The sequence below is a fragment of the Mirounga leonina genome, unplaced genomic scaffold, assembly GCF_011800145.1.
Source record: "Mirounga leonina isolate KUSES-001 unplaced genomic scaffold, KU_Mleo_1.0 Mir_154, whole genome shotgun sequence".
NCBI lineage: Eukaryota > Metazoa > Chordata > Mammalia > Carnivora > Phocidae > Mirounga > Mirounga leonina.
This window is the reverse complement of record NW_023270389.1, coordinates 30,892,112-30,914,811: the sequence shown is the minus strand read 5'-3', so window position 1 is coordinate 30,914,811 and position 22,700 is coordinate 30,892,112. Positions and strand designations below refer to the sequence as shown.

Below are 22,700 nucleotides of genomic sequence, written 5' to 3'. Positions count from 1 at the left end.
TTAAATTTTGTTTAGACTGGAATTAAAATTTGTCTGCATATACTATTGGAAAATCAGAGTACTCAGGATTCTTAATGATGTAAATATAGAAACTTTTCAGGGAGGTAGTATGGTAAGTAATGAAGGGCGGGAACATTGGAGTCATTGGCCAGACAGGAAGTCCCCTGTCACTGTTATACAAACAACTCCAAGCAAGTTCCTTAATTTTTATTTCCCATTTTGTAAAACAGGGATGCTGACACTACCCACCACAATGGGATCAGGATAATCATACATGTTACCTAAAGTACCTGGTACTTAACAAGAATTTAGCTATTGCTGTTTAGATGGCTGGGCTAACAGCATAATGTTTGTATCACTTTGGGGGGCTGATATAACCAAGTGCCATATGGACTGGATGGCTTATAAATAACAGAAAATTTATTTTTTCTGAGTTCTAGAGGCTGGAAGTCTGAGATCAGGGTGCCAGAATGGTCAGGTTCTGGTGAGAACCCTCTTCCAGGTTGCAGACTGCCAACTTCTATCCTCACGTGATAGAGAGTGAGTGAACTAGCTCTCTGGCCTCTTCTTATAGGGGCAGTAATTCCAATCATGAGGGCTCCACCCTCATGACTTAATTACCCACCAAAAGGCCCACCTCCAAATACCATGACCCTAGGGATTAGATTTCAACATATAAACTTTGGGGGGGTACAAACATTCAATTCATAACATATAACACATAACATCTCCTGGGACAATTTTTTATTTGTTTTTAAACCTAAACATCTATGCAAGCACCTCATTTAATTATCATTTACTTTTTTCTTTTAAAGAATAATAGTTGAAAGAGAAGAATATCTGGTTAGCTGAAGTTAGGCAGAAAGGATGGTTATATAACCAACCCATTTCTCTTTCTCTATCATCCCTATCATCTATCTATCTATCTATCTATCTATCTATCTATCTATCTATCTATCATCTTTCTATCATCAAGCATCTCTCATTTCTCTATCTATGACATTCTTAGTATTCTTATTTGAACTAGTGGTAACATCTTACTGGTTTCCTCATTGATTAATGACAAATAAAATCTTTGACATCTGTTCATTTTATACCTGTATGAGGTACAAATCTTCCTTTAAAAATGATCTTTTAGAAATTAGAGAAACGATTCCATTTACAATAGCACCAAAAACCATAAGATACCTCGGAATAAACCTAACCAAAGAGGTAAAGGATGTATACTCTAGGAACTACAAAACTCTCATGAAAGAAATTGAAGAAGACACAAAAAGATGGAAAAATATTCCATGCTCATGGATTGGAAGAATAAATATTGTTAAAATGTCTATGCTACCCAGAGCAATCTATACCTTCAATGGCATCCCGATCAAAATTCTAATGACATTTTTCAAAGTGCTGGAACAAAAAATCCTAAAATTTGTATGGAATCAGAAAAGACCCCGAATCACCAAGGAAATGTTGAAAAAGAAAAACAAAGCTGGGAGCATCACATTGCCCAATTTCAAGCTATATTACAAAGCTGTGATCACCAAGACAGCATGGTACTGGCACAAAAACAGATGTACAGACCAATGGAACAGAATAGAGAACCCAGATATGGACCCTCAACTCTGTGGTCAAATAATCTTTGACAAAGCAGGAAAAAACATGCAATGGAAAAAAGACAGTCTCTTCAATAAATGGTGCTGGAAAAATTGGATAGCCACATGCAGAAGAATGAAACTCGACCATTCTCTAACATCATTCACAAAGATAAACTCAAAGTGGATGAAAGACCTCAATGTGAGACAGGAATCCATCAAAATCCTAGAGGAGAACATAGGCAGTAACCTCTTTGACATTGGCCACAGCAACTTCTTTCAAGATACATCTCCAAAAGCTAGTGAAACAAAAGCAAAAATGAACTTTTGGGACTTCATCAAGATAAAAAGCTTCTGCACAGCAAAAGAAACAGTCAACAAAACAAAGAGGCAACCCACAGAATGGGAGAAGATATTTGCAAGTGACACTACAGATAAAGGGCTGGTATCCAAGATCTATAAAGAACTTCTCAAACTCAACACCCAAAAAACAAATAATCAAGTCAAAAAGTGGGCAGAAGATATGAAAAGACACTTCTCTGAAGAAGACATACAAATGGCTAACAGACACATGAAAAAATGTTCATCACCATTAGCCATCAGGGAAATCCAAATCAAAACCACATTGAGATACCACCTTACACCAGTTAGAATGGCAAAAATGGACAGGGAAAGAAACAACAAATGTTGGAGAGGTTGTGGAGAAAGGGGAACCCTCTTACACTGTTGGTGGGAATGCAAGTTGGTACAGCCACTTTGGAAAACAGTGTGGAGGTCCCTCAAAAATTTAAAAATAGAGCTACCCTATGACCCAGCAATTGCACTACTGGGTATTTACCCCAAAGGCACAGATGTAGTGAAAAGAAGGGCCATATGCACCCCAATGTTCATAGCAGCAATGTCCACAATAGCCAAACTGTGGAAAGAGCTGAGATACCCTTCAACAGATGAATGGATAAAGAAGATGTGGTCCATATATACAATGGAATATTACTCAGCCATCAGAAAGGATGAATACCCAGCTTTTACATCAACATGGATGGGACTGGAGGAGATTATGCTAAGTGAAATAAGTCAAGCAGAGAAAGTCAATTATCATATGGTTTCACTTATTTGTGGAACATAAGGAATAGCATGGAGGACATTAGGAGAAGGAAGGGAAAAATGGGGCGGGGGGATTGGAAGGGGAGATGAACCATGAGAGACTATGGACCTGAGAAACAAACAGGGTTTTAGAGGGGAGTGGGGAGGGGGGATTGGTTAGCTCAGTGATGGGTATTAAGGAGGGCATGTACTGCATGGAGCACTGGGTGTTATATGAAAACAATGGATCGTGGATCACTACATCAAAAACTAATGATGTATTGTATGGTGACTAACATAACATAATAAAATTTTTAAAAAATGATCTTTTAACAACTACAAGAAAGAAAAATTTTCTAAATTGCTAAAAAGAAGCATTTTTTTTAAACCACATATTCACTAAAAAGTGGCCAGGTTCATATTTTTCTGCCAAGTGTCAAAAAATATGTTACTCCGCATGTTTGATTTACTTCACATTAAATGACAAGTCATGCCTGTTACCAAGAAAGATGCAACAACTTTTTGTTTGTTTGCTTTCAAATTCAGTGCTCTTGTGTGAATTATGTCACATTGAAATCTGTAGATGTCTAGTAAATTTAAGGTTTACATTTCAAGTTTCTTAATATAAACTTGAAACCATGAGCAACCAGGTGGCATGCATATACCATTTATTGAACAGTAGGGTGCACATTTAGTTGGTGGCTCTGTAGTTTACATGGATTTCTGGCTTCACATCACAAACAATGTTCAAAAGCTGTTTCAACACACTTTCCATGTACTTGTTGTAGCTTCCACTCAGTTCTTTTATCTTCCCTTGTGTTTGCTCTTCTATTTCTTCTGAGAGATTACTTTGAGAGCCCATTACCTAACAAAATAAAACAGACAGAATTCACCACACTATACATCATTTTAAAGTGTAATTGTTTTACTAGTTAAACTTGTTTTGGCTTATTTATTAATGATTGTTCTATGGTGTACACCTTACATATTATTTTTCCAGAACTTTCTCAGAGAATGGATACAATCGCCAATACTGTAAGTAAGATGGATAAACATTCCTAAAGAATGAAAAGTAGCCATGGTCAGTTACTTCTGCTTTGAGGCAGTATAAACTGAAGGCACATTCACAATCATGATACCATACTCAGAAGTTTTTTCATGTATTACATTTTTCACATATTTATAATAGTTTCAATTCAGTTCCTGTATCTTCCCCATGGCTTACTTTTCTGAATTAAAAGTCTGGAAAATAAAGTTGAAAGACATCATTAAACCAGTTTTGCTGGTTTTTAAAGAGCAAATAACTGGTTTGCCAATTTTTAAAATATATTATCTGAACTGATTGTTGTTTTTCAGGAAGATAAGCAACAACATGCCTGGTAAGATACTTTGACATGCATAGGTATCTCTTTTTGGGTAATAGATATAATTTTGAAAATTTTAATATAAATTGAATTTCTTTCAACTTAAGATATACTTGTCCATTTAATTACATTATATTTTTAGATGCAGTTTAATAAATCTTCCTGGTTGCTCTCTCATAGGCAGCGTTTCCCAGTATTTCCCATTATCTCCAAGAGATTTGACCAAAATACAATTTCACCAGAGGATTGTCTATTTAAAGGGATTCTGCAGTGAAACCCTTTGTAAAGTTATCCTTTGCTAAGCAAACAATTAGCTCCTAATTTATCTCCTTTGTAAACTCAGCTTGTCTTAAACAGTATTGTTAAGGCTACACAGCTGGTTTTTGTTTTTGTTTTTCTCTTCTGTGAGTGTGCATTTAGTTCAATCCAAGAGACTCCACTAATGATTGACTTCTACCTCAGGGTCTTTAGACTATTCTAAATTCTAGAATTCACATTATCTTTCTGGGTCCTAAACTTGAAATCAAATGTGATTGAGGCCATCAGGTTCAAGTTCTTTTTTGTTTATACTCCATGCAATAAGGGCTTCCCAGTTTAGAGAAAATCACTTAAGGAAATCTAGCTTCTAAGACATCAAATAACTTTTATAAAATAACATTTTGATAAGTGAGAATACAAGGAGCAGAGACATATGGATTGAATTTCCCTTGCTAGGAATAAGTTTAAAAATGGAAGAGAACTACTTACCAAAATAATTTTACCAAAATCTATTTTTCCTCTAAATCTACTATCTTAAGTGAGATTCTACCAAACTCAAAAAAAGTCTTAAATCCAATGTCTTTAGTGATGAAAAATTTATAAAACAAACTATTTCAAAATTATTATCTATTTTTCTTTGGAGCAGTGTTAAAAATAGCAATTATTAGGTTAGATTGCTGCAACTATCCTGTAGGACCTTGGAAAAATTCATTTCAACCTTAGGTTCTTTATTTCAGCATTGTCCAGTAGAAATGTAACATGACCCACAAAGCAAGCCGTATAAGTAATCTTTTAAAAAGATTTTATTTCTTTCTTTGACAGAGAGAAGCTCAAGCAAACTACTTGCTGAGCGGGGAGCCCACCACGGGGCTCCATCTCACGACCCTGAGATCATGACCTGAACCGAAATCCAAGTCAGTCACTTAACCAACTGAGCCACCCAGGTGCCCCAACAAGCCATATAAGTAATTTTAAATTTTATAGAGTCACATTAAAAAGGTAAGAAGAAAGAGGCAAAATTGATTTTAATAATATATTTTATTTAACCTAATGTATTCTTAATACTATTATCTTGTACAATCAGTATAAAAATTATTGCATTGTTGTTTTTCATACTAAGTTTTTGTAATCTGGTATATATTTTACACTTACAGAACATCTTAATAGGGACTAGCTACGTTTCTTTTTTTTATTTAATTTAATTTAAATTCAATTAATTAACATATAGTGTATTATTAGTTTCAGAGGTAGAGTTCAGTGATTCATCAGTCGTATATAACACCCAGTGCTCATTACATCCTGTGCCCTCCTTAATGCCCATCACCCAGTTACACCCCCCCCCCCCACCCATGGACGAGCTACATTTTGAGTGTTCCTTAGCTATATATGTGAAGTGGCCACCATTTTTGACTGTGCAGGTCTAATGCACAGATGATAGCTACTACTATTAGTTGTATTCTTCATGTGCTTTTCTAAGACAATATGATGATTTTCTGAAAGGATTATAGTAGAGACGGTACGTAACAAGGAGCTTAGCCCTGAGCAACTAATCAGTAAACACTAGTGATTATTATTCTGAATTTTTACTGATTGTGTTGCTTGTGCTTTTTAATTTTTAATCCATTTCACAGTTCCAGAAACATTGGAATACCGTTAAAAAGTAGCCCATAGTCCATGTCTCATCCTGAATAATTAAATATAATATTATTTTTGAGTTTATTTGATGTGCAGTAATTTCAATTTCTACAGTGTTTCTTAGACATTGTTATACCAGTGACCAACCATATACTGTTTTATTATTTTTTTACTTTATTTTTTATTTTAATTCCAGCATACTTAACATACAGTGTTATATTAGTTTCAGGTGTACAATACAGTGGTTCAACAATTCTATTACTCGATGCTCATTAAGATAAGTGTACTCTTAACACCCTTCACCCACCCACCTCTTCTCTGGTACCATATACTATTTTAAATGGCCTTCCTCAGGAAGAATTCCATACCTTTATATAGGCAGACAGTGTTGATTTAAGCCATACAGGAGAGTAAAGGAATGAACATAAGCTCCACAAAGGATCAATCATATTGTCCACTGATGTATTATAAGTGTCTCAACCACTGCCTGAAGCGTAGTAGATGCTCAATGCATATTTGCTGAACTGAATAGAATGATCAGAACTCTAGGCATTACAGAGAATTTATTACCTACATTCTGTTGCTCTTGTTGGCAGAAGCCTGCTATCTGAATGTTTGGGACACTATATAAATTAGAAGTTAATAATTGTGTGACATGGGGTGGTACATTTCATCAAAGGGTGCCCTTTAAGGACTTCTTGTTAATTTTCAAAGCTTCAGTATTGAGATTGATGCATATAGATTTACAACTAAATGACTGATGGTGTTGGTGAAATCTTTCAACATTCAATACGTTTCTTTATAAATTGTTCAAATGTTCCAATTGTTCAAATGTTCCTGTTTAAGAGAAAGCAGAGCGGGGGCACCTGGGTGGCTCAATTGGTTAAGCATCTTACTCTTGGTTTCAGCTTAGGTCATGATCTCATGAATTGTGGGATTGAGCCTCTGCGTTGGACTCTGCTCAGCAGGCAGTCTGCTTGGAGATTCTCTCCCTCTTCCTTCTCCTCCCCCAACCCCACACACACTCACTCTCTCTCTCAAATAAAATAAATAAAACTTTTTTTTTTTTTTTAAGAGAAAGCAGAGGTTCAGTTTCAGGCCCCACTATCATAAGGAAAATACAGTTTTACATTCTCAATCTATGGTTGTTTCAGGAAAACAGAATATTTTCATGATATGAATTCAGGAAGAAAGACTAAAGATACAAAAGTCTTCAAGATGCCCCAGGCAACCATTTTCATGTCTTCTGTTTAGACTTATGGTCCATCTAACTTCTACATGCATTAACAATAGATTTCATGTTTCTACTGTCGTCCAGATTTCCTTTTAGCAATGTAATATCTTCTTTTGTAGAAGAAATTATATCTGGTAGCAATGACAAGCAAGGGATAAATAAATCTTTAATAAAACAATATTTGTTGATAAACAACTCACATTGGGATACCTGCTTCTGTTGGTACATCAGGGGAATTGAAACAACACATACATTAGCAAGAGCTAAGACGCAACTAGAAAAAGTAACATGGAGGTGTCTCCCCCACAGTAGGCAGAAAACTGGCTTCTTGGGTCTCCTCCCAGACCTCCTACTTGCCCTGGGTTAATGATGATGAGATTTAACTGGAATAGCAATATGTCTGACATATGGAGGTCATGCCAAGGAAAGAATATCTTGTGCTAATGGTTTTACAAAATGCTTGAAGTAGCGGAGGCCTAAGCATGTTGACCTTTCTCTGTGAGCTTTTGATCAACTAGCTGGAAAATTGGCTTAGAGCTCTAATTATGAGAGCAATGAGGAGTTTTAATTATTTTCCAAAGTAGAGAACAAATATCCTGAACCAGATTTACATCTTATGAGATCCTTCTGGAGAAACAATATTTCAAGAGATTTAACCCAACTACTTTCTAAAATTACAGTCAGTCTTGTTACTACTTAAAAATAGAAATAAATACATCAGAAATATTCTGCCTGGAATAATAAATGTTGGTTGGTATTAAGGATGACTATTTTCTCAGGTCCCAATATGTCATGGGTCATGACAGGACTCAATGGGAAAGATAAAGGCACAGAAGAAATGTTAGTTACCCATTCTCTCAGTGAATATTTATTGCATGCTTACTATGGAGCGGACACTATTCCATCGCTGGGGAAAGTGACAGAACAAAACATAGAACCTGCCATTTTGGTGTTATAGTTCAGAAGGAAAGATAGGCAAAAGTAAAAAAATGTAAATATATAATGTATCTAGTAATGATACATGATATGACTATAGTGGGGAATTACTTTCTTTTTTTAATGAAAGACACAGTTTTAAATAAAGTGATCAGAAAGGAGAGTTAACAAATGAACAGAGATCAAAGAAGGATGAAAATGTCTATAAGAAGATGATTCCAGGGAGCAAATATAACATGTGCAAAGGTGCTGTTGGCAATGGTGTGTTCATTCTGTTTGAGGAAGAACTGGAAGGCAGATGTGGCTAGAATAGAACAAGTAGAGACAAAAGTAATAGAAAATGTTACAAATGACCACAGTAGATATTGTTTCACATTGCTGAACACTGTTCTATTTCCTTATGATTTCCTTTTCAATTGGCTGGCTTCTTTCAATAAATCTTTCATAGAATATAAAGAAATGCTTTTCCTTACACTAGCATTTAAAAAAATATCTGCGTTTCACAGTAAAACCTAAGCACATGACATTTTCAGAACTGACAGATTAGCAAGATAGCCAAGGGCCAATCATGGAGGGCTGTGTATAGACTTTGGATTTTATGATGCCTTTGTTGAAATACTGGTAAGAAGAATTTATTTTAGCTGAGTGGTCCATTTTTATTCTAGGAAGGACTTTTTCTGTTAAGAGAGAGACCACTGGGGGTGCCTGGGTGGCTCAGGCAGTTAAGCATCTGCATTCGGCTCAGGTCATGATCCGGGGGTCCTGGGATGGAGCCCCACATCTGGCTCCCTGCTCAGCACGGAGTCTGCTTCTCCCTCTCCCTCTGCCCCTCCCCTAGCTCATTCTCTGTGTGTGTGTGTGTGTGTGTGTGTCAAATAAATAAATAAAATCTTTTTTAAAAAAGAAAATTAAGAAAAAAGAAAAAAGAAAGAGCCCACTGGAAAAGTTTTTCCTACCATGGGACTCAATTTACCTGATCCTCCACAAGCCCCACATCCACTCCCACTAAAATAAAAGTTGTAAATAAGGGGATTTCCAAAGTGCTTGTAATTTATCTTGCAGTGCCAGCCTTTATTTATGTTTCTACTGAGGAAAAACCATACCATATCATATAAACTTTAGTTTGTAACACATGAAATTTAATAATTTTTTTTTAGTCCATGTTGCAACATAGAAGGGAGGATGTTGGTTCTGAAAGTTTCATGTACTTATTTTTTTTTTTACTGTAAATTGTAGATATTTTGAAAATGCTAGTGGAGGAAAAACCCTTTAAAAAATATTTTCATGAAAGATTTGTTGAATGAAGCCAGACAGTTGAAAAGGAAAAAAAAACAAAAAACAAAAAAACGACCAGAAGCCTTTTCAGCAATACGCAGCACTATCTACTTTGGTCATTTGTAAATCTTGAATTCACCAAAGATGATGTGGCTTAACAAATTCATTCTGTAATGGTGTGCAACAGTTCTTTATCGATTGTAGTAGTAAACGTTGATAGAAAAAATACGTTTTCTGAAGTGTTTTTCTTAATAAAATGTGTCAGTCAGTAATCTGTGGTAGGAATAATACTTCAACCAGGCTCTTCAATTTAAATATTTTAAAATATGATTTTTAACGGGTACCACATATTAGATATTAGCTATTGATTGACACTTTCTATAGCAAATCAAAAAGCCTTGAAAGTGAAAATGTAAAATCAGTAATTCTAGAATGTGTAAGATTTAGTTTGATGTTCAGGCTTAGCTGAACTGCATCTGCTCAATCCAGTGTATTTTTCTCCCTTGATATTCTGCATTATACCTTTTGAATATTAATATATTATACACTATGCTGCATTAAAAAAAGCTGTGTTTACTTTCTTGCTTACCTTAGATTGTTTCAGTCTAAACTCCTTCTCTCTCTGCATTCTGTACTGGTCAATTTCTGCCATAGCTTCTTCTTTAGCTTGCTTCAATCGCTTCTCTTTTCCTGAATATTAACAGTGGCATAGAAGGAATGATTTTTTTTTTAAATAGACATGGAATTTCAAACTTGATTTCTAAAAAAAAAAAAAAAAAAAAAAAATAGGTGAGGTCTACATTATTTTCTTGACAAATTTTCCTAAAATAGCAAACTTCATTAAAAAACAATATTGAAAAATACCTTATTTTTTCAATTGGATTTTTCAGAACATGGAAATGACAACTTTCTTTCACACTTACGTGTTTAAATAAAATATCTGCCCATTTACTCACAGCAGTAAGAGCCAGAGAACAGATTTTAGCTGTCACTTATTCGAAAAGACATTATTTGGTCAGATTTTCTGTCCTGATTTGCTGCCAGGAATCCTTCAGTCCACACCAACTGGATCCTATTTAACACTGGCAGATCTCCAAAAGTGCTACAAACATGCAACTCAGACTCTATCAAACTGACTTACAATTTTTTAAAGCATTTTATTGGGGTTTTTTTCTTAGCATTTGTTGACTCTAGAATGTCTGATTAAGCCCCACAGCACATCAAAGTAGGTATTTTTTTTGTAGTAGCTTTCTCTGAGGGGGACTTGAAAGTGGCCATAAAACCAATTGTTTTTAATGGTTAGGAGATTTAGTTAAATAGCTTTCTTTTCTTTTATTAAGAGCAAAGGTGTAAGCCTTAAGCCAGCAGACAGCGATGTAGATGAAAGTTTCAGACAAATACAATGCTGTAGGGATCATTAACTAAGCACATGACTTTTTTTGACAACCAGAGTAAATTTGGGGGCTTACAGACTAATATTAATTGTTGCTATGCCCCCATCCCCCACCACCTTCAGGGGGTTAGGTCCTAATGCTTTGTGATCATTAAAGAAACTCTGAACTGTATTAAATTTTTTTTATCTGAATCTATTGTCCTTTAATTTCAGTTAAATGCCTTCATTCTTTTGCTTATTTAACATTCTCTGATAATGTCTCAAGCTTTTGTTTATAATTTTTGTCAACTGTTTGTTATATTGTGTAGACTTTGAACAAAATGTGTTCTCATTAAGTAGCACAAAGCAAAATCTTAGCATAAACTTCTGTCATCCACGTACATGTTTTTATATGCCTTTATTTTTATATATCTTTGTAGCATTTGAGTGTAAATAGTTTCTAAATTTCTCTCCCTGCTAGGCATGGGTTGCTTTGCTAGTTGCCTATATATATATATATATATATATTCTATTTATTCTATAAAGATAGATTCACTGAATTATAAATTGACATGTGTCTCTTTTAATGCCTATTGTCTTTGAATAGGACTGAGTAAACCTCATTCAAAACAGATAGTTAGCTTTGTCTTTACTCCCTATAAAATCCAAGATCTGGTGAAATTTAGTGCTCTTCTGATGCTTGAGGCTTAATGGAACATTAACAGCAATGCTTACCTTTTTCCTACTTAATGAATGCTCATTACCATTTTGTATATACAGATGCCTTCATTCTCCACATTTCTAACCATTTTGTGGCATCCAAACACATACTATTCACAGAACAAATACACTATGTTGGGAAGGGAAACTGTTCCTTGATCCCCGGCTCTCTTTCTTATCACTGCTTGTCATTAACATTAGGACAAAAATATATTTAAGGTGTATTAACATTTTCTTAGTAATAATGGGTTGTAAGATACATAATCACTTTATAAAATAAATTACATGAGACATCACTACTTCGCCATGTTAATTACGTAATATGTAAAAACATTGGTTTCAAAGTCACAACTCTAGGACATGAAAATAATAATAATAATAGGAAACCTCTGCATGCCCTATCCCTGAGCAGAATCCAGGGCGCCACTTGAAAGGGTGTCTATTAGCTCCGCCACACAGTGACCGGCTGAGAGCGGGTCTGTGATTCCCCGTCATGGCACCAGTCACCTGCTGGTTCTCATTCAGTTAAACAGGAGGGCCACGGGGAAATCGCTGCTGGCGCAGCCGTTTTCTGGACAGACTCAGCAGCTGCTGCTGCGTGAGAGCCTGCCTAGGCTACACCTGATTTAACCCAGGGGAAGAAACTGGAGCCTCAAGCCTGCAGTTTCCCTCGAGGTGAAGCAAAATGCATGCATCAGATCAGCTCCTATTAACCTCTAGCTTGCTTCTCTGTCTTTGTATGAGGATTTCCAAATTTTAATATTATACCTCTTTCTTCTTAAGCATTAAAAATATGGCTACTGTATCCCAAGCGGCGTTTAGGTTTATGTTCTTATTTCTCAATACTTTCTGTAGCAAACAGAGGGGTGACCATATGCGAAAGCCCAGATTTTTAAATATGACAATCAAATATTTGGTCCCCAAATTCTTACAAGGTCGTATATGCTATGAGACCAAATGTTCTAATGTTTGGTTTAAAAAATGTGGTTATCTTTTGCATCATGATTTTGAATATTACTCAAGCAGGTGCTCCAGAGTGGGGCAGGAAAGGACTGTTTTGATTCGTCCATCCATTATTCATTCCACGTGTACTGAACACCTACTATATATTCTGCTACAAACGGAGGGTAGAGAAATGTGTATGATATGGCCCTTGCCTCCATTTGGCATAAAGTCAGTGTAATTTGGAAATGTGTACATGATTTCCGGCTTCCAAGAGGAAACTATAAAATACATAAAATTGTGAAGAATACACATAATGAGTTACAAAAACAATGGAACGTATGTTTTGGTTCTGTTTCTTCCATGGCAGTTAAAAACCACAAATTTATGGAAATTAGCATCATGTCTAAATTCTAGACAATCTGTGCTTGCCTTTCATCCCAATAGTCGTGTTATGTCTTATGTTATTAAGGTAAATCAAAAATATAAACAACGGAACACAGATATGCAGAGTGGCGGTCAGAGGAGGCTGCCAAGGGAGGTCAGGGAAGAACTTCTGAGGAGGGAATGATTGAGCTGAATGGACTTTTTAGGCAGGACAGCAACGGGGACAAATAGTCCATTTTGGAGATTAGAACAAGGCACAGTGACCCTTTCTAAGATACTTTTGGACATTCTTTGTAAACAGCTGCACCTTAATAATGCATTTCATTTTTAGACATGCGGCTTGTCATGCAAATATGTCTTACGTTCAACATGCCCTTATTGAGATATTTTACAGGAAATTTTGTGGGAAGGAAAGAGAAGGAGAGATGTTTGATTTCCAGGGGATTTGTGGGAAAAGAATGAAAAAATCAATTTGGGCAGGTTAAAACTGAACTCCATGTGGGAGTGAGGAGGGTGGTCAAGGCTCAAGGATGTACTCTTCCTGGCTTTGTGGTTAGGAGATGCCAAGTGAATTGAGTATCCCAAATGCAAATGAGCCCTTGAGACACAGGGAGGCCCATTCTGTTGACCAGATTGTTAAATTGGTTCTGGAATCTTTTTGTGATTAGTGTACAGCTAAAATGAGATATTAGAAGCCTTGTAACCTTGAGCAAGTTAGTGTGTCTGAGCCTGAGTTTTCTCAATCACAAAACAGATTTAATAATCTACTGCAATGAATCATTATATGTATTAGGAAAAAATATAAATAAAATGCATAACAAAGAACAGCTATTTGATTATTTTTCATCATTACTAGGAAAATAAGCCCAATTTCTGGGGACTTTTTGTTAGGAATAAAAACAATGAATACAATGTGAGTTTGAGGAGCAGTCCTCAGGCTGTCACTAGAAAAGCCTCTGTAGGCTTCCCTGAGGACATGCAAGTGGAGGTATTGAAGGCATCTGGACAGACAAGTTTGGATCCAGAAGCAAGTTTTGAAATGGAGACAAAGATCTGCATGTCGGTCATCTGGGTTTGTGTAGGTGCTTGTCATAGCAATGGGATTTGGACTGAAACCAAGGGAGTGTATACAGAATGAAGAGAAAAGAGAGCTAAGGTCTCAATCTGGGGGGATGCCAACATTCAAGAGATGAGAAAAGGAAGAAGACCCTCAGGAGGAGCCTGAGAGTTAGCGGTCAGAGAAGTAGGGGAAACCAAACGAACATTCAAGAAGGATGTGGCCAACAGTGTCAAATGCTGCAGAGAATGGAAAAAAGAGACATTTAAACAACCAATGTTATCGAATATCCTCTATGTGCCACACGCTGTTTCTAGATCTATAAATACAGTAGTGAAAACCATAAACAGACAAACTTTCTCTTCTCATGGAGCTTGTTTCTGAACACATTAAGGGGAGCTAGAAAACAGGTAGTGTATGATATGATAGAGATAATAAGTACCAAGAAGAAGAAAGAAGGAACCTAAGGGATAGAGAGACGGTGGGTGTTAATTTAGGTAAGTATTGTCTTTTGGATGAAGAGATATATGAGCAGAGACCTGAAGGAATAAGACAATGAGCCATGCAAATATCTAAAGGGGAAGGGCATTCCAAGCAGAGACAACAGCAGATGCAAATACCCTGGGTATGTGACATGCTCGAGAAACAGCAAAAATGCTGTCACGGCTGGAACAAAGCGAATGAGATGATTGAATGTTAGGAGATGATATCAGAGAGGTAGCACTGACACCAGGTCACATAGAGCTCCTGGGGCATGATACAGTGTTTGTTTCTTGAGACGCTAAATTCATGAAGGGTTTTTAGCAAAGGTGTGGCATAATATTATATATGATTTAAAAGGATTTCTTTGACTGGGTGTGGTGAGAACAGATTGTAGGGGCAGGGGAGACATAGGAAGGCCAGTTTGAAATCCACTGCGATAGCTCAGATAAATGTTAATGATTGCTGGAAATAGTAAAGTAACAGAGGAGTTGGTAAGAAGTTATATATACTTTGAAGGCAGAGTCAATGAATAAACATGAGAGACCGAGATAAGGCAATGGTGACTCTAACATTTAATTTTGGGAGTAGAGTCAAGAATGTAGTTTAACTGAGATGCTTATTAAACATCTAGTGGCAATGGTGAGAAGGCTGATGTTTACATGAATTTGGAGATTGAGGAAGCAACGAGGGCTGGAAATACCAAGTTTAGGAATCATCATTCATGCAGCTGGTGTTTAGAGCCATGGGATTAGATGGGATCACATAGGAAGTATCTCCAGATATAGAAGAAAATAGGTCCAAATTTGGAGCCCAACTTTAGAGACTGGAAAGATGACAGAAAGCCAACCGTGAAAGTGGTGTCCCAAAGTCAAATAAAGGAAGAGTTTCAAAGATAAAAGAGGGATCCAGTTGTGACTGAGATATTTAATTAATAAAAGGTTTAGCAATGTTTGTGGTCTTGGCAAAGGGAGCTTTGGTGGAGTTGTAGGGACAAAAGTCTGATTAAAGAGGGTATTATGCTAAGTGAAATCAGTCAGACTGAGAAAAACAAATACCATATGATTTCACTCATATGCAGAATCTAAAAAAACACAAATGATTAAGTAAACGAAAAGCAGAATTAGACCTACAAGTACAGAGAACAAAATGATGGTTGCCAGAAGGGAGGGGGGTGGGTGGATGAGCAAAATGGGTGAAGAGGAATGGGAGAAACAGGCTTCCAGTTATGGGATGAATACATCATAAGAATAAAAGGCACAGCATAAAGAATATAGTCAATGATATTGTCATAACGTTCTGTGGTGACAGATGGCAGCTCTACTTGTGGTGAGCGCAGGATAACGTATAGAGAAGTGGAATCACTATATTGTATGTTAACTACACTCAAATAAAAAAAATTAAGGAAAAAAGTGGGTTCAGGAGAAAATGGAATAAAAAATGTAAACACAAGGAATATAGGTAACTTCTGTGAGAAGTTTTCACTTACAACGGGGAACAAAGAAGATAAGGCTCAAGACAGTCAAGTGGATTTGACAATTAGAAGATGTTGTGAGTTGAACTGTGTCCTTCAAAAGGATATGTTTAAATCCTTACCCCTGGTACTGTGAATGTGACCTTATTTGGAAATAAAGTGTTTGCAGATGTAATCAAGTTAAGATGAGGTCACACTGATTTAAGATGGGGCCTATAGCTGGGGTCCTTATAGGAGAGGGAGATTTGGATGTAGAGACATAGAGGTACGTGGAAGACACATAAGGAAGGAGGTCTGTAATTACAGAGGCAAAGATTAGAATGATGCAGCTGCAAACCAAGGAATGCCAAGACTTGCTGGCAGTCACCAGAAGCTAGGACAGATTCCCCTTTAGTGCCTCCACAAGGGACCAACCCTGCCGGCACCTTGTGTTTGGACATCTGGCCTCCAGAACTGTGAGATAATACACTTCTGTTGTTTTAAGCCATCCTGTATGTGGTAATTGTTACAGAAGCCCTAGGAAAACAATACAGAGGCTCAGTGAGGAACAGACAACAATGTCAGTTGAGCATTGGAAACAAAGCCAGATACCGGAGTGTGGTTGGAAGAGTAGGTATCCGAATGAATGAGATACCTGACAAAAATATGCATAAACAGGACAGAAGCTACCTTGACTTGGTAGGAAAACAAAGAGCACTTTGGGAATGTTTGGAGATTTCTATATGTGACTAATAATCGTTTTGATTCTGTTATACCATGCAGAAGAGAAACAACAACAGCTTTTCTGGGCTTTGGGGGATTGTTAATATTATGAGAAAACCAATGTGGTTCAAAGAATGTTATTATTTTGCTCACCTGCTACAAACATTGGAAAAAGTAATGTCACCAGAAAAACAATGAAGCAACCTCTCTTTTGGTGCCTGTGATTGTTACAGAGCTTCTCTGCTGACCCTAATCTCTCATTTCATATCTTTGCTTTCTTGGTGTTTCCTCTGCTATTCTTTGTACTTGTATTTTCCTTATTTAAAAAAATCGTACGTATTTTTGTGTAGATCTTGATTGCATATAATCAAATGCTATTACTAGATGAAAATGTTCTGTGGCTATTATTTTAATATGACCCACTTGAAGAAATGAAAGTCCAGTATACTTACAAATACCCCATTAGTATGTGGACTGTAAAGAAAGAAAAAATTTACAGGCCTACAAAACACACAAGACAGGGCCATGAAATTCGAATACAGCAACTTCTATTTTATTAGTTTATTAAAAGTCATGTCTTCATGAACCAAAGCACTCACATGCATAGAGAAGAATTTATTAAATCAAATCAAGGTGGTTGTTTAAATAATTTGGAATATCTGCATATTTGGAAACAAATAGGCAATTACCTGATTTAAAAAAATATTGATGGCTGGCATCCTATAAGCCCACAAAAACGAAATCTGCTTTACTGTATTAGCTGACATATTATCAAAGTAGATAGTTAAAATATTGTCTTAAGAATATATTTTGGGGGCACCTGGGTGGCTCAGTTGTTAAGCGTCTGCCTTCGGCTCAGGTCATGATCCCAGGGTCCTGGGATTGAGCCCTGCATCGGGCTCCCTGCTCCTCGGGAAGCCTGCTTCTCCCTCTCCCACTCCCCCTGCTTGTGTTCCCTCTCTCGTTGTGTCTCTCTCTGTCAAATAAATAAATAAAATCTTTAAAAAAAAAAGAATATATTTTGCACTTGTGTGTAATTCAATGAGGTCCTCTGAGAAGACTGTGCCTAAGAGATCAATGGGACTCTGTTATTTTGCTGTATTTTTCAACAGAATTGTTTTTATTAAGTAGTGGAAGAATATCCATAGCTAACATTTATTGAGCACTTGCTATGTGTCAAGAGGTGTTTTAAGTCCTTTATAGGTATTAACTCTGGGAATTATGACAACTCCATGAGGTAGATACTGTTACCTCCATTTTGAGGCTGAGGAAATCACAGTGAGGTTAGAAGAGGACCTGGCCAATTCACCCCCCTAGTAGGAGGCAAAAGCTGGATTTGTAACCAGGCACAGCAGCTCCAGGGAGTGAGCGGTGACCATTTTCTATCTTGGTAGAAAATTCTGGATGTCCTTCACTTTTACTAAGATTATCTATTGCTTTTAGAACATTTTAAATATACCTGCTTGTTCAGTTTTTCTCATATTCAGATTTGAACATTTACATTGTTTATCACATCTTTTGATCTATATCCCGTCATGCAAGTTGTAATTTTGAGTTAAACACAAACACTATTTTTGGCAGCTGCCAAAGTAGACAGATTGAGTGTTTATTTGTGAGAAAGCTATGGTTCACCTTTGAAAATAATTTGTTCTTTATGTGGTGTGGACTCACGTGCATTTGAGCATTTCAAAAGAGCTGTAGAGTTTTTCAAGTTTGTAAAGGATGTAAATGGAATAAATACTGATCTCATAAAAAGTCATAACTACAAGTAAAAACGCCTTATATTTCAGAGAAATATGTCTCTGCTCCTCCTACTGATGATGGTGTCTTGAATTTCTAATCTAATTCTGATGGGAGTTATTCAGTTCCCCACACCTGGAGCTCCAGGGCAGGTCTGATATTCTTCTGTAAAAATGTAACTTGTCTTGGACCAACATACTCACTTTTATGTTTTGATTAATGAACAATTTTTAAGGTGAAAAGTGTTAACTTCAAATAAGGTAATTTAAAATAGTGCCAACCTACTGTGATTCCATCTAAATTTAACCAAACAGCAAGGTTATTTTGCACATAAAAACTTTTTTTTGTCTTAACTAATTAATATAATTGGGGTGCCTGAGTGGCTCAGTCAGTTACGCATCTGCCTTTGGCTCAGGTCATGATCTCCAGGTCCTGGGATTGAGCCCCTACTTGGACTCCTTGCTCATCAAGGAGTCTGCTTCTCTCTCTCTCTTTCTCTCTCTGCCCCTCCTCCCTGCTTGGTCTCTCTCTTTCTCTCAAATAAATAAACAAAATCTTAAAAAAAAAAAATAACAAATATAATTTAATCTGTAATCAATGAACAGAGGCAGATATCTGCGCTTTACCAGCCATCTACTAGAAGCAGTCCAAGTCTCCCTCATTACAGGAAAAGCTGACCAGAAGCGGAGGCAGTTGTAAAAAGAAATGAAACTGGTTTGTCCTGTTTTTTTATTCCATTCCTTTACTTTTATAACTTATACTAATATTCAAGTATACGTATTATGTAAGTTAAAAATAATTTTTTCGATTGCACCCTTAAAACATCATGGCCATATGTATAACCCTGATATTTATGTATATCATATATATCTTATATTTCTATTAAAAAAGAAGAGTGAAACTCAGAGATTCTAAATGACTTATACACAGAAACATAAGAAAAAGCCAATGCTTTTTCTACTCTGTTGCCTCACATCCCAGCTTTTCGAGTCTATTCACAATCTCCCCCCACCCCACCCCAGCCACAACGTTCTCTCGTAGCTGGTGAGTGTCGAGAGTAGGGACCTATATATTTCATTTCCACAGACCTAACAGCCTTCAGGAGAATTCCTGATGTATCAGGTCTATAAACCCCTGTCTATATCCCTGAAGGCAAAACATTTATACCCTATATTGTATTATGTAACAACTTCACTGAGATCTGAAGCAGCCCCCTTTAATGGAATATATTAATATTTTTGCAGCATAATATATAAATGCCATACCATTTTGCAGTCATTTGCATAGTTTGTTATAGAAAAAAAAATGGAGAAGTAGGTAAAGTTTGTCTTAATTTCTTCTCCTTCCTTTTCTTTTCTAGGTCTTTCCACATGGAGTCTTCCTTTTGCTGTTGTTGGTGCCTACATTGCTGACAGCTCAGGAAATCAACTTAGGAAAGAAAAATGATTTTACCTGTGGTCAAAAACCCAGCAGATTGAGTACTGCCTCATTCCTGGCTTCCTCTCTTACATTATAATATATTGTTCCCACATCTCATTCAATCCATTTTAACAAGCTTTTGTCACTACCTACTCTATTCCCATCACTATATTCATCCCAAGAGTCACATAAGCAACACTTTTAAGACATGGCCCTATCTTGCTGAACTTTGAATCAAATTGCAGATGCAAGACATATAATTAGGAAGAAGGTAAATGGCACAAATTATTATAGATTAAGTAATGATGTGATATGAAATGAGATAGTGGAGAAAACATAGGTCTTGGCCCAGAGAACCAGAATATGAGTTGTTGATCTACAACATGTTAGTTTATTCATAATGAAAATTATATAAATTTTGTATAGTACAGTTACAATCCTTGCTTGGGGATCAGACTCTGTCCAAATCTTGTCTATATCCTTTACCCTCTGTGGGACCTTGGGCAAGCTGCATAATTTATCTAAGCATCACATTTTGTCTTTGCAGTAAAAGTTGGTGTGAGGAGTAAATAAGGTAAGAATTAAATGTGGTGCCTGCATGGTGTTTTCTATTTTTAAAATATGATCTTTGGCAAATAATGAACTTCAGTTTCTAAATACATAAAATTGAAATAATAGTAACATCTCATTCATATCTTTGTGGTGAATATCAAAGGGAGTAGGAAGGGGGTTGACCTTTATTGAGAACATTCTGTGCTAATATACAGATGTATGACTAAATAAAAAGAAAGTTAGAAAGTGAGAATAAAGTGGAAATATTATTAAAATATTGGAAATTAAAAGCCATTAAAAGAGGGATGGGAATGAGCTATTAAATGTTAATTATCACAATTTTACAGAAACAGAAACTGGTGTGTATGGAGGGTAAGTAACTGCTCAAGTTCTCTTGCTAGTAAGTAGATTCATTCTGGAAGTTGTCTCTTAATCATTTCACAATACTGAGAGACTGAGGCGTGGCAACATTATGGAAGTTGCAGAGACAAGACTCAAGGTCATGTCTCCCTGTAACTTCAATGTCCATTATCATTTCACTTAGCACATAACTTCTCCAAAGGCTCTGAGTTAGAGGATTTCATCCCCACTATGGCCATAGGGACATATGACTGGGTAGTTTCAGTGAATTGGCCCAAGGTTTCTGAGGGATATGGTGGAGCCAAAGTTTTAGCCAGAGTCTGCCTGCCCCTAGAGGTCTAAGCTCATTTCGCTGCATCCCCCTCACCCATTTTGTGACAAATCCCTCATAGGTCAGACAGAATGGAGACTTACTCTTCTTGGCTTCCTCTAGCTTGTCCTTGGCCCTTTTTTCTGCCTGAAGGAGCTGGTGGATCCCCTGAGACTGGCTGGTCATGGCAGCCTGCTTTGAGTTAGGTGGCTTCTGTGAAATCTGGAAAGCGGTGGATCTATTTATCTAAATCACCACATAACTCAGGTTGTTGTATCAACGGTGAGTTCTAAACATGGGTGTTTGTTTCAAAATGGTCTGACTGGGCCAGATCGCTGGGCCCCAAGGAGAGCCCAAGGGTGGATTCCAGAAAAACAAGTTAAGTCAAAATGAGGAAGCTGAAAACTTGTCCTTTCAGCCAACTTCAGTATTTGCTACGAAATAAGAGAAATAAATAAAAAATGAGTAAGATGCCTTTTGGAAGATTAGCTTCCTTCTTCTTCCAGGAAATATTGACTTGTTTACTAAATTTTTCTTTCAAGTTGCAAGACCTTTTTTTTTTTTCCTTGTCCATGCAGTTCTGGTTTTAGGGTTTTTTTCCTCTATTTGTTTCTAGAGATTCAATTATCTGCTTAGGGCAAATTTTATTAACCTTTCGCTAGGAAGGAGACTTTCTGACTTTGTGCACAGAAGATAGGCTAGGAATCTATTCTTTTCTTTCTGTAGGCCTCAGGTGATAGGAATGAAAAGATTTCTTTGGGGCATTGTGTTGCTTTTTTCGTGATGCTATATGCTGGAGTTCCAGGGAGATCTTAGTGCGGTGACAAAATCAACATGAAGAGAAATTATAACTGTAGGTTTTGAGGTTAAATTAAAATAATCTAAACATGTATTTTATATTACTCAGTGTTTATACTGGGTGTTGTCCTAAGATAGTACAGTGAAATCCATCTTGCTTGATTTGATTCAATCCAGTAGTGACCGGGACAATGAGAATGTTGATCACAGTGCAGAATCATAGAATACCATTTTATATGTATCTAGAATTGTTATGTGAAATGAAAAGCTAATCTTTTGATTTGTGGTCAAGGCTTTTTTTTTTTTTCCTGAAATGGTTTGCAAATTGGGATTTCACATATTATTTCTCCCATTTACTACACATCAATTGCCTCACTATAAACACCAGGTTGAATTTCTTTCAATAGGGTGCATGGATTTCAAAATAATTGTAAAACAATCTGAGAGCTAATTCTGTTAAGGTTTTAATGTTAACTTTCCCCTAAGTTTAGTTATCCGATCATCCATGCCTGTAGCACAATGTTATGTGTACGTCATCTTTAGCAAATCTTTCTCAAAGGATCAGCTCTTTTTCACAGGAATACCTTTCTTTCTTTTCGCATTCATATTTAATCAGTTTATAAAATTTAATTTTTATTGCATAATTACAATAATTGGTGTAATTGGAATAAACAGATATGTGAACAAATACAGCTCTGGTAATAGATACTTCAAATGCATAGGAGCAAAAGTGAAGGCAAACTGGAGTGTAGTTCATTAGTGTCAGATTAGGCTTGTTTTAGGCATCAGTTAGTATTAGAACAGAAAATACATATTATGTGAAATGCATAAAATGCTTAACATCACTTCCTGCCACTCCCATCAGGTAATATACATCAACGATTCACACTGAGACTAACTATACTATTAGCAAATTCAAACACTTGGAACTCAGCAATGTATTGATTAAATTTTAGTTGACAAAGTTCTCATACTCCTATCAGAATCCTGTACGTAATGTTGGATAGCAGTCATGA

At 36.4% G+C, this 22,700-nt stretch overlaps 1 protein-coding gene across 2 annotated transcripts; it reads right to left on the bottom strand.

The window, feature by feature from the left end:
• Positions 1-3,360: 3,360 nt before the first annotated feature.
• On the bottom strand, positions 3,361-21,072 carry ATP6V1G3 (ATPase H+ transporting V1 subunit G3). Of its 2 annotated transcripts, XM_035009531.1 has the most exons (4): positions 20,991-21,072; positions 12,017-12,034; positions 9,961-10,061; positions 3,361-3,534 (listed from the first exon to the last, which is right to left on the bottom strand). In XM_035009531.1, the coding sequence occupies exons 1-4, from the start codon at positions 21,070-21,072 to the stop codon at positions 3,361-3,363; spliced, it is 375 nt and encodes a 124-aa protein (XP_034865422.1). The 2 variants fall into 2 exon arrangements, with proteins under 2 accessions (XP_034865422.1, XP_034865423.1); XM_035009532.1 differs by lacking the exon at positions 12,017-12,034.
• Between the last annotated feature and the right edge of the window lie 1,628 nt (positions 21,073-22,700).

What these genes read in the sequence shown, in the direction of transcription:
- ATP6V1G3 (XM_035009531.1), bottom strand. Translation starts at nt 21,072, where the DNA reads ATGACCAGCCAGTCTCAGGGGATCCACCAGCTCCTTCAGGCAGAAAAA. An exon ending in TTAGACTGAAACAATCTAAG is followed by an intron (nt 3,535 to 9,960) that starts GTAAGCAAGAAA and finishes TTATTTTGTTAG; the next exon opens with GTAATGGGCTCTCAAAGTAA.